Source organism: Acanthisitta chloris, unplaced genomic scaffold, assembly GCF_000695815.1.
Source record: "Acanthisitta chloris isolate BGI_N310 unplaced genomic scaffold, ASM69581v1 scaffold23528, whole genome shotgun sequence".
Classification (NCBI taxonomy): domain Eukaryota; kingdom Metazoa; phylum Chordata; class Aves; order Passeriformes; family Acanthisittidae; genus Acanthisitta; species Acanthisitta chloris.
The window spans coordinates 1,717-12,433 of NW_008687849.1; the positions used below are offsets into that span (position 1 = coordinate 1,717).

The following is a 10,717-nucleotide window of genomic DNA, read 5'->3' on the forward strand; positions in this document are numbered from 1 at the left end:
CCGGGTGGCATTTATCCCGATCAAAGGCTGTGATCCAGGCACAAAACACTGAAAAAATAACCCCACAATGCCAGATTTAATGGAGACAAAATATGCTGAAAAAAGTAACTTTGATCTGCCTGTCTTTTTCATGGATACAGCTGAGTTTTAGACTTGTTTAAGTAAATTGGTTTACAGAAAATAATTAGCACACGGCAATTTCCTCATAGACATCAGCTCTTATCTTGGCAGAGACTAAAGTGCTTTTTCTTCTCAGTGACCTTTGGTTTGCTGACTTTTTTGGGAGCATCTTTTGGTGAATAATGGAAAGTGATGCTGTGTTCAAAGAGGCCGTGGTTGCCAAGGGAGCTGTTAGTCCCCGTCTGTTTATAACCGCGAGACAGGAGCCGGGTTTGAAGGATGGCAGTTGATGGTGGAAAGCACTAGAGCAATATTGTAGCAGTGGAGCACTTCAGCTGCTGCTGAAAATGAAAATTCCTGTTATGACAGAGGCTGAAAGGGAGCATTAATCCTAAAAAAAGGGTCTGGAATTGGGCCGGTGTGTGAGATTTCCAGCAGTCTCAAGCAGGGAAGTATGTTTCTCTCTGCTATTTGGGATAAAGATGGGCTGGAATCCTTAAATACTGTGCTTTGCAATTCATTTTATGGCAGGCAAATAGGCCAATTTTTCTGTGATTTCTATGGAAATGTTGGAATTTGGGGCCTTTTTGAGCATTGCAGTTGTAGTAGCCATGGTGTGTGTTTTCCAGCATCCTCCCTGGCCCATACCTCACCAGTCCCCCACACTGTCACTGTCCTTGGGGTCTATCTGATGCCTGAGCAGTCCCTTCTCTCTCCTGTGGGGTCCCAAATTTAAACTGCAGATCTCTAGCTAAATATATTAATAAAGGGGACAGTCATCACCCAGACAGAGGTGAGAGACTACATCCCACGGCCCTTGGAAAAGGGTCTGAGATGGGGACCAGGCCATTCACAGTTTGGAAAAGGTCCAGTTGGTTCACTTCTTTCCTTGTTGTTGATTTATGTGCTACATCTATCTGATGGGCAGGCACCTGTGTGTAATCAGATCTTGCAGCAGCTCCACCAATGCCTCTTGCAGGTGTTTAGGATTCAGACAGAGGCGCAGGATTTAGGTGAGAGGATTTAATGATCTCCCAGCATCCCTGTTTGCTGTTTTTCTGTGTTGCAAACCTGGAAATCAAGAGCTTACCAGGCAGTGGGATGGACTGGGAAGCATTTTTTGGTAGGAAGATCCCCCTGTGATGACCCCGTAGCTCCCCATCCTGCAGGGACTTTTGTGAATACAGGATTTAGCTACTGAAACTTTCAGGAGGGTGTTGCAGAGCAGCCTGTCTATCCCCTGCAAGCACAGGCAGCTGTGGGTCATGCCTGCTGTGTGTGCTGGGCTAATTAGCAGGCATGGCCATGGCTGGGAGATGTTGCTAAGCCAGAGAGCTATGTTGGAGAGCTGCAGGAGGGCTGCCAGGTAGCAACGGTTTTGTAGCAGTAGTATTACATTTGGGTAATATTTTGACTTTTCAGCCTGTGTTTCTGAAACTTTTTCTTCCGGGCCTTGTCTTGTGACGGTGGCATCCAGCAGGGATGGGCTTTTCATGGAGGGGCTTTGTTGGGGCTGTGCTTTTCAGGCTGGCTTTGGGAAGAGTTTGTCCTGGCTTGTCCTGTCCCTCGAGGGGTTTGCACATCAGGTAGGGATGGGGGTGCGTTCGCCTCTGTGTTTGGTGTCTTTGGGCTGCAAGCAGCATGGCTGTGGTGCCAGGAGCTGGAGTTTAGGGTGCACCCTGTGAAGGGTGAGAGCTGACAGAACTCGCCATCAACAACACAGCTCAGTGTCTCCATGGGAACCAGCAGCAAGAGCATCCTCCAGTCCAGTCCAGCTGGAGAGGAGGAGGAGAGGAGAGGAGGTGACTGTCACCTTCCCAAAGGGCACAGCAGGGCATTGCTGGGTTCTGCTTACCAGCCAGCTCTGGTGTCCCGGGGGATTGGGGTCTGCTGCAGGCTCTGAGTGCATGTGCACACTGGTGCAGGGTACCCACAACTCTTTCTGGCTGGTCTCCCCTGATCCTGCCTTTCTCAGGGGAGCTCTAGCTGCGTGGAATTGCATTTGTCCCCTTTGCTTGCTCAGAGCAGGACATTGTCTGGGGTGGGTGATGAACAGAGAGCTGCTGGGACAGGATATCCTCAAGACACAAGTGCTATTGCTGTGACTTGGGGTCACAAATTCACACATGGGCTCACTGCACTCCTTCCCTCTCTCCCACTCTTCGTTCCCTGTTTTTGTTCCTTCCTCAACCACTGTCTGCCCTCTCCCATCCCCTGCTCTCTTGCTCAGCCGGTGACACCAGATCTCCTGGTGAGCCCCAGCATCCAGGATGGGGACCTGGCCTCTGAGTGCCCAGAAGACAGAGGGAACTGGACAGGACGGCTGGATTTCCTTCTCTCCTGCATCGGATACTGTGTGGGCCTTGGAAATGTTTGGAGGTTCCCCTACAGGGCTTACACCAATGGAGGAGGTACTTGGGCATGCCTTGGAGTGGCCAGTCTTCCCCTCACTGAACTGGGCTGGTGGGACATATCCCCAAAGAGATGCTCCCCTTCTTGGAGCTGGGAAGTAGCAGTTATGAATGTGAAAGGATGAAGCCTCTTCCTGCCCCCAAAGCTTGTTTAGGGCATTAACCACCTGTATCCGTGCCTGGAAGGGCCTTACCAGCCCAGCTTTCTATTCCTGGCCTTGGAGGCATCCCCAGCTCCATGCTGGACTGAACACCATCTGAGCATCCCTCTTGGTGTCCAATAGCTTCTTGGCCTGGTGTTCTCCAGGACTCAGTGGGGTCAGCAAATACTTCCCAGCTATTGGAGGAGGTAGAAAGTTTTTTGCAATGCAAGAGCCTGGGGTGTTCATGCAAACTTCTCCCAGAGCAATTGCTTGTGGCATGTGATAGTAACTGGAGAATTTCACAGTGCTGGTGAAAGATTCAAGGGGAAAAAGTCAGAAGCAGGGGGGAAGCACAGCACCAGCTGAATCACAGCCCATTCCTCCTGCACTAACAGTTGCTCCTTGCTGTCTTCCTGATTTTGGTGTAGATCCTTCAGGGTCACAGATACTGAGTGAATGTTATTCACTGTCACAGATGAGCTTTAGGTGTTTGCCCTGTGTTACTTTCAGGTGGTTTTTTTTTTACCTTGCTTCTTGCAGGAGCTTTCTTGGTTCCTTACTTCATCATGCTGGCCATCTGTGGGATCCCCATCTTCTTCATGGAGCTGTCACTTGGCCAGTTCTCCAGCCTGGGGCCACTTGCTGTCTGGAAGATAAGCCCTCTCTTTAAAGGTGCGTGGGTGAAGTCCAGAGCCTCTGCAGGGTCTCTGCAAGAGCTGTTTGATGAGGACATGGACCAGCAGCATCATCTCTTGATGCTCAAAGCTCTTGTTAGAATCAAAATTCTGGGGGAAGGTGGAGCGGGCTGGAATTTTGAGTTAGTTGTTATAGTGGCTGCAAGATATGTATGAGATCTGTCAGTCTTTGAGGGTTCTGCATGGCATGGCCAGCTCTAGAAATGGTATGAAAATTATTAAGCTAGCTATTTTACCAAGTGAAGCATGAAAGTTAAGCAATGATGTTAAAGACACAGGTAAGAATAAAACATTTTTTTAAAAAAAGAGGTCAAATCAAATACTTTTACTCTCAACATTAAGCTGGAGTAAAGTTATCTGTTTGAGGCAATAGATTATCAATACAGAGAAGGCATGTCCAGAGGGTATAACAGCAATAAGAGGATCCCCCCAAAAGATAAACCTCTGACTGCTTGAACATTTAGCTGCTGAGATGCAGTGTCTGACCCTGGGTTTGGATGTGCTCTGCTCCAGAGAGATGGCTCACTCCTTCTTTACCCTCTCCTTCCTCCAGGCGTTGGCATGGGCACGATCCTCATCGTCTCCTTGGTGGCCATTTACTACAATATGATCATTGCTTATGTTCTCTTCTACCTCTTTGCGTCCCTCACAAGCGACTTGCCCTGGCAGCACTGCGGCAACTGGTGGAACACTGACCTGTGTCTGGACCACCATATCATCAAGGCAGGGAACACCACGTTCCCCGTCAACATCACCAACACCGTCAGCCCCAGCGAGGAGTACTGGAGGTAAAGAGGTCAGCCCAACCCAGACATGGTTGGCATCCAACTAGGGAGAAGATTGGTATGGGATGAGTGGTTAAGGGTCTGTGCTGCATGTCTCATGGCATGTTGAGCACTCATGGTTGGTGTTGTGGGTGCTGTGATGGGCTCTTGTGCTCAGCTGTGGGTGATATCTCAGTTTAGCCATTGTGATGTGGGAAGTGTCCATGTTCTAGCACTTCTGTGCTGGAGATGTGTTAGACTGAAATGCATCCCATGCCTGGAATGGCTGGGAATTTGCTCTCAAGATGCCAGGCATCCTTTCTAGGCCCTTTAATATGTGGTGGGATAATCACACCAGCTGCTCCCCTTTCCTTGGCAAATATCTGCCAGTGTCTGAGATTGTTGACAAGGTTATTTTTTGCAGCAGAGGCATTTCTAGGGTCAGAGATGCCTCTGGATGAGGAAAGGGTGTGCCCATGGCCACTCACTACTGGTTCTCCTTTCTCCCCAGCCGGTACGTCCTGCACATCCAAGGGAGCTCAGGGATTGGGGATCCTGGGACAATCCGCTGGAACTTGTGTCTGTGCCTGCTCCTTTCTTGGACTATTGTCTACCTGTGCATCCTAAAGGGAGTCAAATCCTCTGGCAAGGTATGGGCTGGGTGGTCTCTTTTGGGGGGATCCACAGTGATGCTCACCAGTGCCTGCAACTCTGCACATCTGGGAAAATGAGAGCCACAAACAGCATTTGCTGGACATAGGCTGCTTTGGGGATACCTTGCACACCCAGACACTGGCAGAGCTGACACACCAGCCCTGCAGCAGCCCAAGGACCCCAGCACTGCAGGGTGACACTTGGCAATGCGACGTCCCACCCTGGGGACAAGGCTGGAGGACAGAGCTCATGCTGTGCTCTCCCTTCCAGCTCTCCCAGCTGGCTCTGCTCTCCCACAGGTCGTGTACTTCACTGCCACCTTCCCATACCTCATCCTGGTGATGCTGCTCATTCGTGGTGTGACCCTGGAAGGGGCCTGGAAGGGGATCCAGTTTTATCTCACGCCCCAGTTTGAATACTTGCTGTCTTCCAAGGTGAGCAGCATGTTGTGCAACTTATTCAAGACACAAAAACGAACCTTCTCCTGCCACCTCTAGCATGCAAGAGGTATTTCCCTTACTCAAGAGTCTTTTCTGGCCAGCCCCTGATCTAAAGTCATCTCTCTTGATTGTTCCTAGACCAAAAGTCTTTGCCCCACACCTTGTCTTTACCACACTTCCCACACATCCCATCCCCATGCCTGTGTTTCTGGCACTGCATGCAGGGGGTGGCATTCTCACCACCTCCCCTGGGTGCCAGGACTGTGAGCAGGATCATCCCAGCTCCTGTGATGGGCTGGGGGTGGCAATGGGTGCCTGTGGTGGATTTGGCTGTTCTGTTGTTCTTAAGCAATCTGTGTGTAACAGAGAATTTCCTAGGGGTCAGCAATGATGGTAGCAGAGACCACACAGGTTTACAAGGGCATTTAATGGCATGCTGGGCTGGCTCTAAACACTCTCATTGGCCCTTCCACTAGCCAGTTGATTCACTATGAGTGGTGAGCATGTTAGCAAGGAAAGGCAAAGATCCCCTGGGCTGCGTATGCCTGGAGCACTGGGAAAGATGTGCCCAGGGTTCTGGAGAAGCAGATTTCCAACTCTGTCTTCCTCATGAGGAGGTTTCCAAACTCCTGCTCTCCTCAGAACTGCTTCCTTCCCCCAGGTGTGGATTGAGGCAGCCCTGCAGATTTTCTACTCCCTTGGGGTGGGCTTCGGGGGCCTCCTCACCTTTGCCTCGTACAACACCTTCCATCAGAATATTTACAGGTGGGAATCCTTTGTTGTCTCATAAAAACTGTGGGCTGGGGGGTGCCATGAAAACCTCAGCCAGCGGGTTCGAAGCCAGCAGAAGCACATGGTGCAGCACACAGTCACCCAACACTGCTCCTTGCCCAAGCATCATATGGATGCCTGGCAGCTTACACAGGCTTGAGAGGGACAGAGGGATCTGTGGGAGAAGATTATCCTAAGCACCAAGGCTGAACACCCAGCTCAGAAGTTTTGGGCTGTAGGTGCTGAAAGCCAAGGATATTTGAGGCTGGAGTTATGAATGTTTGTCTTGTCCCCAGCATCCAATGCAGTTGGACACTTGGTCTGATTCCTTCCACAGGGGAAAGAAAGCTTAGGAGGAACCCCCAAAAGTTACCTATGTCACAAGATATATGCTCCTTTTGACCCTGCAAAGCACATGCCCAGAGAAGTCCTGGGGGAGAGTCACTAGGTCACCTTACTATGACACCTGGGGTTGGCAATGCCACCACACCCTGGTGTCAGGGGGAAGAAGCAAGCATGTTCAAACCATCTTCTTTCTCCTCTGTAGGGACACCTTCATAGTCACCCTGGGCAATGCCATCACCAGCATCCTGGCAGGGTTTGCCATCTTCTCTGTTTTGGGATACATGTCCCAGGAGCTTGGGGTCCCTGTTAACCAGGTGGCAAAAGCAGGTGAGGCCAAACAAAGACCCTTTCCCCTTCCCCCTCTGCCTGGATGTTCTGAAGACCATCACTTCCAGGAAGGAAGGCACCTGAGGGTGTCAGCATGAGGGATGATGATGTATGCACAGCTGGCCAGAGGGAGGGAAGGGGAGAGACAGGTTCCTATCTTGTAAACTCTGAGCAACAAGTGATGTCTAATGAAGGTCTGAGCAATGAGCAGGTTAATTCTCCTGCACCCCTCTACTCTCTGCTGAGGACCCCTCTTGCTCACCTTGCAAGACTCCTGGCAGGTCACTGCTGTGCTGCTCGGCTGGTCTTTCTTCACTCCTCCCTGTGCCCAGTGCTGTCACTCCCTTTTCACCCTGCTGTCCTTTGCCTCCCCTAGGCCCTGGCTTGGCTTTTGTGGTGTACCCCCAGGCCATGACAATGCTCCCCCTTTCTCCATTCTGGTCATTCCTGTTCTTCTTCATGCTGTTAACCTTGGGCCTGGACAGCCAGGTAAGGACAGAGCCCACCAAGCCAGCCATGGAGCCCAGGCAGCCCAGGGGGCTCAGGGGACCCTCTTCTCCTTTGCATGCAGTTTGCATTTATGGAGACCATTGTTACAGCAGTAACAGATGAATTTCCCTACTACCTGCGGCCAAAGAAAGCTTTGTTCTCAGCTGTCATCTGCATCATCCTCTTCCTGATGGGGCTCATCCTCACAACTGAGGTATGGCTATGGGGCTGGATCTGCCATGGGAAACAACTAGGGCCTCATTTTAGGCAGAACATAGGTCAGGGGCCAAGTTTGCAGACACAAGTGTGTTCATAACAGGTAACCAGGTAGAAGTGAGATGACTGATGGGCCTGGGCTTCCAGGGGATGTGAGGGACAAGGGGAATGACATAGTGTTGATCCCATCCCTACACCAACCCCATAAAGACAGTGATGTCTCTTGAGAGTGTTGACTGCTGTCTTCCCCAAGGTCACCAAAAGTGGGAGGATATGGGTGGAGCTTTATTGGGACAATAGTCTCAGAGATGCTGGCCACTGTGCTTTGTCTCTGCAGGGTGGGATGTACTGGCTGGTCCTACTGGATGACTACAGTGCTGGCTTTGGTCTCATGGTGGTAGTCATCACTACCTGCCTCGTGGTGACACGTGTCTATGGTAAGAGTGCCTGTCCCCACAGGGGCACAGGAGAGGATGGCCTGTCTGTGTGGAGAGAGGGATTTAGAGGGAGTGGTAGGGAAGTCAACAGCCTCACAATGGAGCATGAAACATCTCTGCTCCCACCACTTGTTTCTTCTTGGCCATAACTGGATTCACCTCTCCAAAGATATGTGTGGTGCTGAGCCTGGTCCCTCAGACAGCACCATCTTGGGCCCCCTCCTGCACCTCCCAGCCAGAAGGGGAGACAGTTCCTTGCTGTAGAGGATGGAAACCACTGCTTTTGGTCAGTGCAAGGCAGCCTGGTACAGGCGCTGGGCTCTGGGGAAGGGGTCGCAACTTCTGAGCCACTCTCCTTCTCCCTCCTCCAGGCATGAAGAGGTTCTGCCGAGATATCCACATGATGCTGGGCTTCAAACCAGGGCCCTACTTCAGAGCCTGCTGGACAGTTCTATCCCCAGCAACAATGATGGTAACTGCTCAGCTTGAGGTGCTGGAGAGCCAGTGTGCTGCCAGTATCCTTGGGTGACCTCCTAGTGTAACAAGTCACTCTGCTGGCATCTCCTGCCTCAGGGACCACCCTTGTTCTGCTGGGAGGTCTCCATCCTCTCCAGGCCTTTTTTGAGCATGAGACCTTTGGAGGGCTCTGGGATGAACTCACTTTCTTCCCATTCCGCAGGCTCTGTTGGTGTATAACATTGTCAAGTACCAGCCCTCCGAGTACGGCAGCTACCGCTTCCCCACCTGGGCCGAGGTCTTGGGCATCCTCATGGGAGTCCTATCCTGCCTGATGATTCCCATGGGCATGGTGGTGGCTGTGCTCCAAGAAGAAGGGACGCTGTGGGAGGTAGGAGGTGCTGGGGCCTGGAATTGCTGGAGAGTATCCCAGAAATGTGCAGGGGTGAGCATGAGCCCCTGCCAAGCCTGTATCCTCTCTCCAGAGGTGTGTGTCCCCATCCCTTCTTGCTGCCCATGGGGTGTGAGAGATGGCACATCCCGAGGCATTTCCAGGAGTGCTGCTTCCCATGATGCCAGGCAGGTACTGAGTAACACTGCTGCCCAAGGGGCAGCCCTGTGTACATCTCCCCTCCAAAACAAGCCCGCTGTGCCCTGAACATCGTCCCTAGCGTGGGGCAGGCACAGGCACCTGGGACTTTGCACCCATTCGGCAGAGTAACGACAGAGCAAGGCAGGCAGCTGCCAGACTGTGCAGGCAGCCCAGATGGGATCCCTGCACTGAAAGGCTTCTCCCAGGAGCAGGTTACAGAGCTGCTGACTGCTCACAGCTTTCCAACCCTTCACTGCTCTCCTCAGGCCGTTAAAAGCAGAGGAACAGAGCTTGCTGCCCTCCCCAGGCAGCAATCGCATGTGCTGAAGCACTTGTGGTTGTAATCTCTCTTGACAGAGCCATGAGCACTGTGGAATGGTCAGAAGCCACCTTGGCAGAGGCTATCCCCTTGTCCAGGTGGCTCTAGCCCCACTCCACAGGGCTGTATCCCTACAATAGCCCCTCACCACGAGCACCCACAGACCATGACATCTCCCCAGCCCACAGCAAGGCACTTAGAGCTGCCTTCCCAAAAACCTTCAGGACAAGCATTTGACCCCATCCTATCCTCACTGGGGGGCTCTTCCAGTCCCTGGGGCCTGACAGAGTCCCCCGGGAGGGACGAGTGAGCTGCAATGTGGGGGTGCTGGCAGGGAGTGGAGGGGATGCTGGTGCAGCATGTCTGTGCTCCTTCTGCCTGTCTCCTCTCAGCGAGTCCAGCAAGCCAGCCGGCCCACCATGGACTGGGGCCCGTCGCTGGAGGAGAACAGGACTGGCATGTACGTGGCAAGCCTGCCTGGCAGCCAGTCCCCCAAGCCACTGATGGTCCACATGCGGAAATACGGAGGCATCACCAGCTTTGAGAACACGGCCATTGAGGTGGACCGGGAGATGGAGGAGGAAGATGAGGAGGAGTCCATGATGTGAGGGGACTCCGTGTCCCATGAGCTGTGTGGGAGCTCACCCCCCAGTTTGCACAGGTTGCACTGCAGCACTTCAGGACACCTTGCAGAGGTCTTTCGGGGAGCAGCCGAGAGATGCCAGCCCTGCCATGTTCCTCACCACTGCCCTGGCCCTGCCAGGATAGAGTGCTGCCTGTCCTGGTGCTCCCGAGGTGTTTCTGTTCAGTGTAACAAGCTGTGTGATGAGTCCATGCATTCATGTGACAGTGTATGGTTGAAGTGTTGGGGCTGCCCCACTCCAACCTTCAGCCCCAGCCCTGCCCTCCCCAAGCAGGGATGTCTGGGCTGCAGGGATGTCCGGGCTGCAGGAAGCAGGGAGAAGGATAAGGAGGTCCTCTACATTGGTATGTTCTCTGTTTGTGTGTATTCGACTCTAATAACCCATAAACACATGTGAGAGAGGCTGTAACATCATCCTCCATGCCCTGAGGACAGTGTGTGCCATCACACTCTACTCACACAGAAATATTCCAGCAAAACCAGCACAAGTCAGTGTCATCCTAAAGAAATTTGAACTAATAAATGAGCAGTGAAAAACAAGTAGAAGAAAAAAAGAAAAACTTTGTAAACAAACCAGCTTGACCTTTCCAGGCTTGCAGATACCATACTTGGTAGGGCAAGGCAGCTCTTTCCTATGGTTTCTGGCAGGGCTGGGGTGACTTGAAGGAAGGGAAGAGGCTGAGGGACCCATTCCCCATGTGTGTAGGAAGGTCTCCCCATGTGTGTAGGTCAGGGACAGGTCTCAGCTGGACCCAGTGCCAAAGGAGGAGCCACGTTCATTGCCAAGGGAGATCCAAGGTATGGACCTAGCCCTGGGTGCTGCTTTTCCCAGGGAAAGGTGAAGGCTGAGTTTCAGTGCCTGCATGTGATATCGGGGTAGATCAGCCAGAGATCC

The 10,717-nt window shown here is 52.3% G+C and overlaps 1 protein-coding gene across 1 annotated transcript; it reads left to right on the forward strand.

The window, feature by feature from the left end:
• Positions 1-2,350: 2,350 nt before the first annotated feature.
• Positions 2,351-9,787, forward strand: SLC6A7 (solute carrier family 6 (neurotransmitter transporter), member 7; the record flags this gene model as incomplete). Its single annotated transcript, XM_009080803.1, has 13 exons — positions 2,351-2,531; positions 3,215-3,346; positions 3,923-4,157; positions 4,645-4,783; positions 5,087-5,221; positions 5,889-5,992; positions 6,546-6,670; positions 7,047-7,159; positions 7,242-7,373; positions 7,713-7,812; positions 8,184-8,284; positions 8,492-8,659; positions 9,572-9,787. Coding segments are annotated over 13 exons (1,881 nt in total), but the record flags the coding sequence as incomplete, so codon positions are not given.
• Between the last annotated feature and the right edge of the window lie 930 nt (positions 9,788-10,717).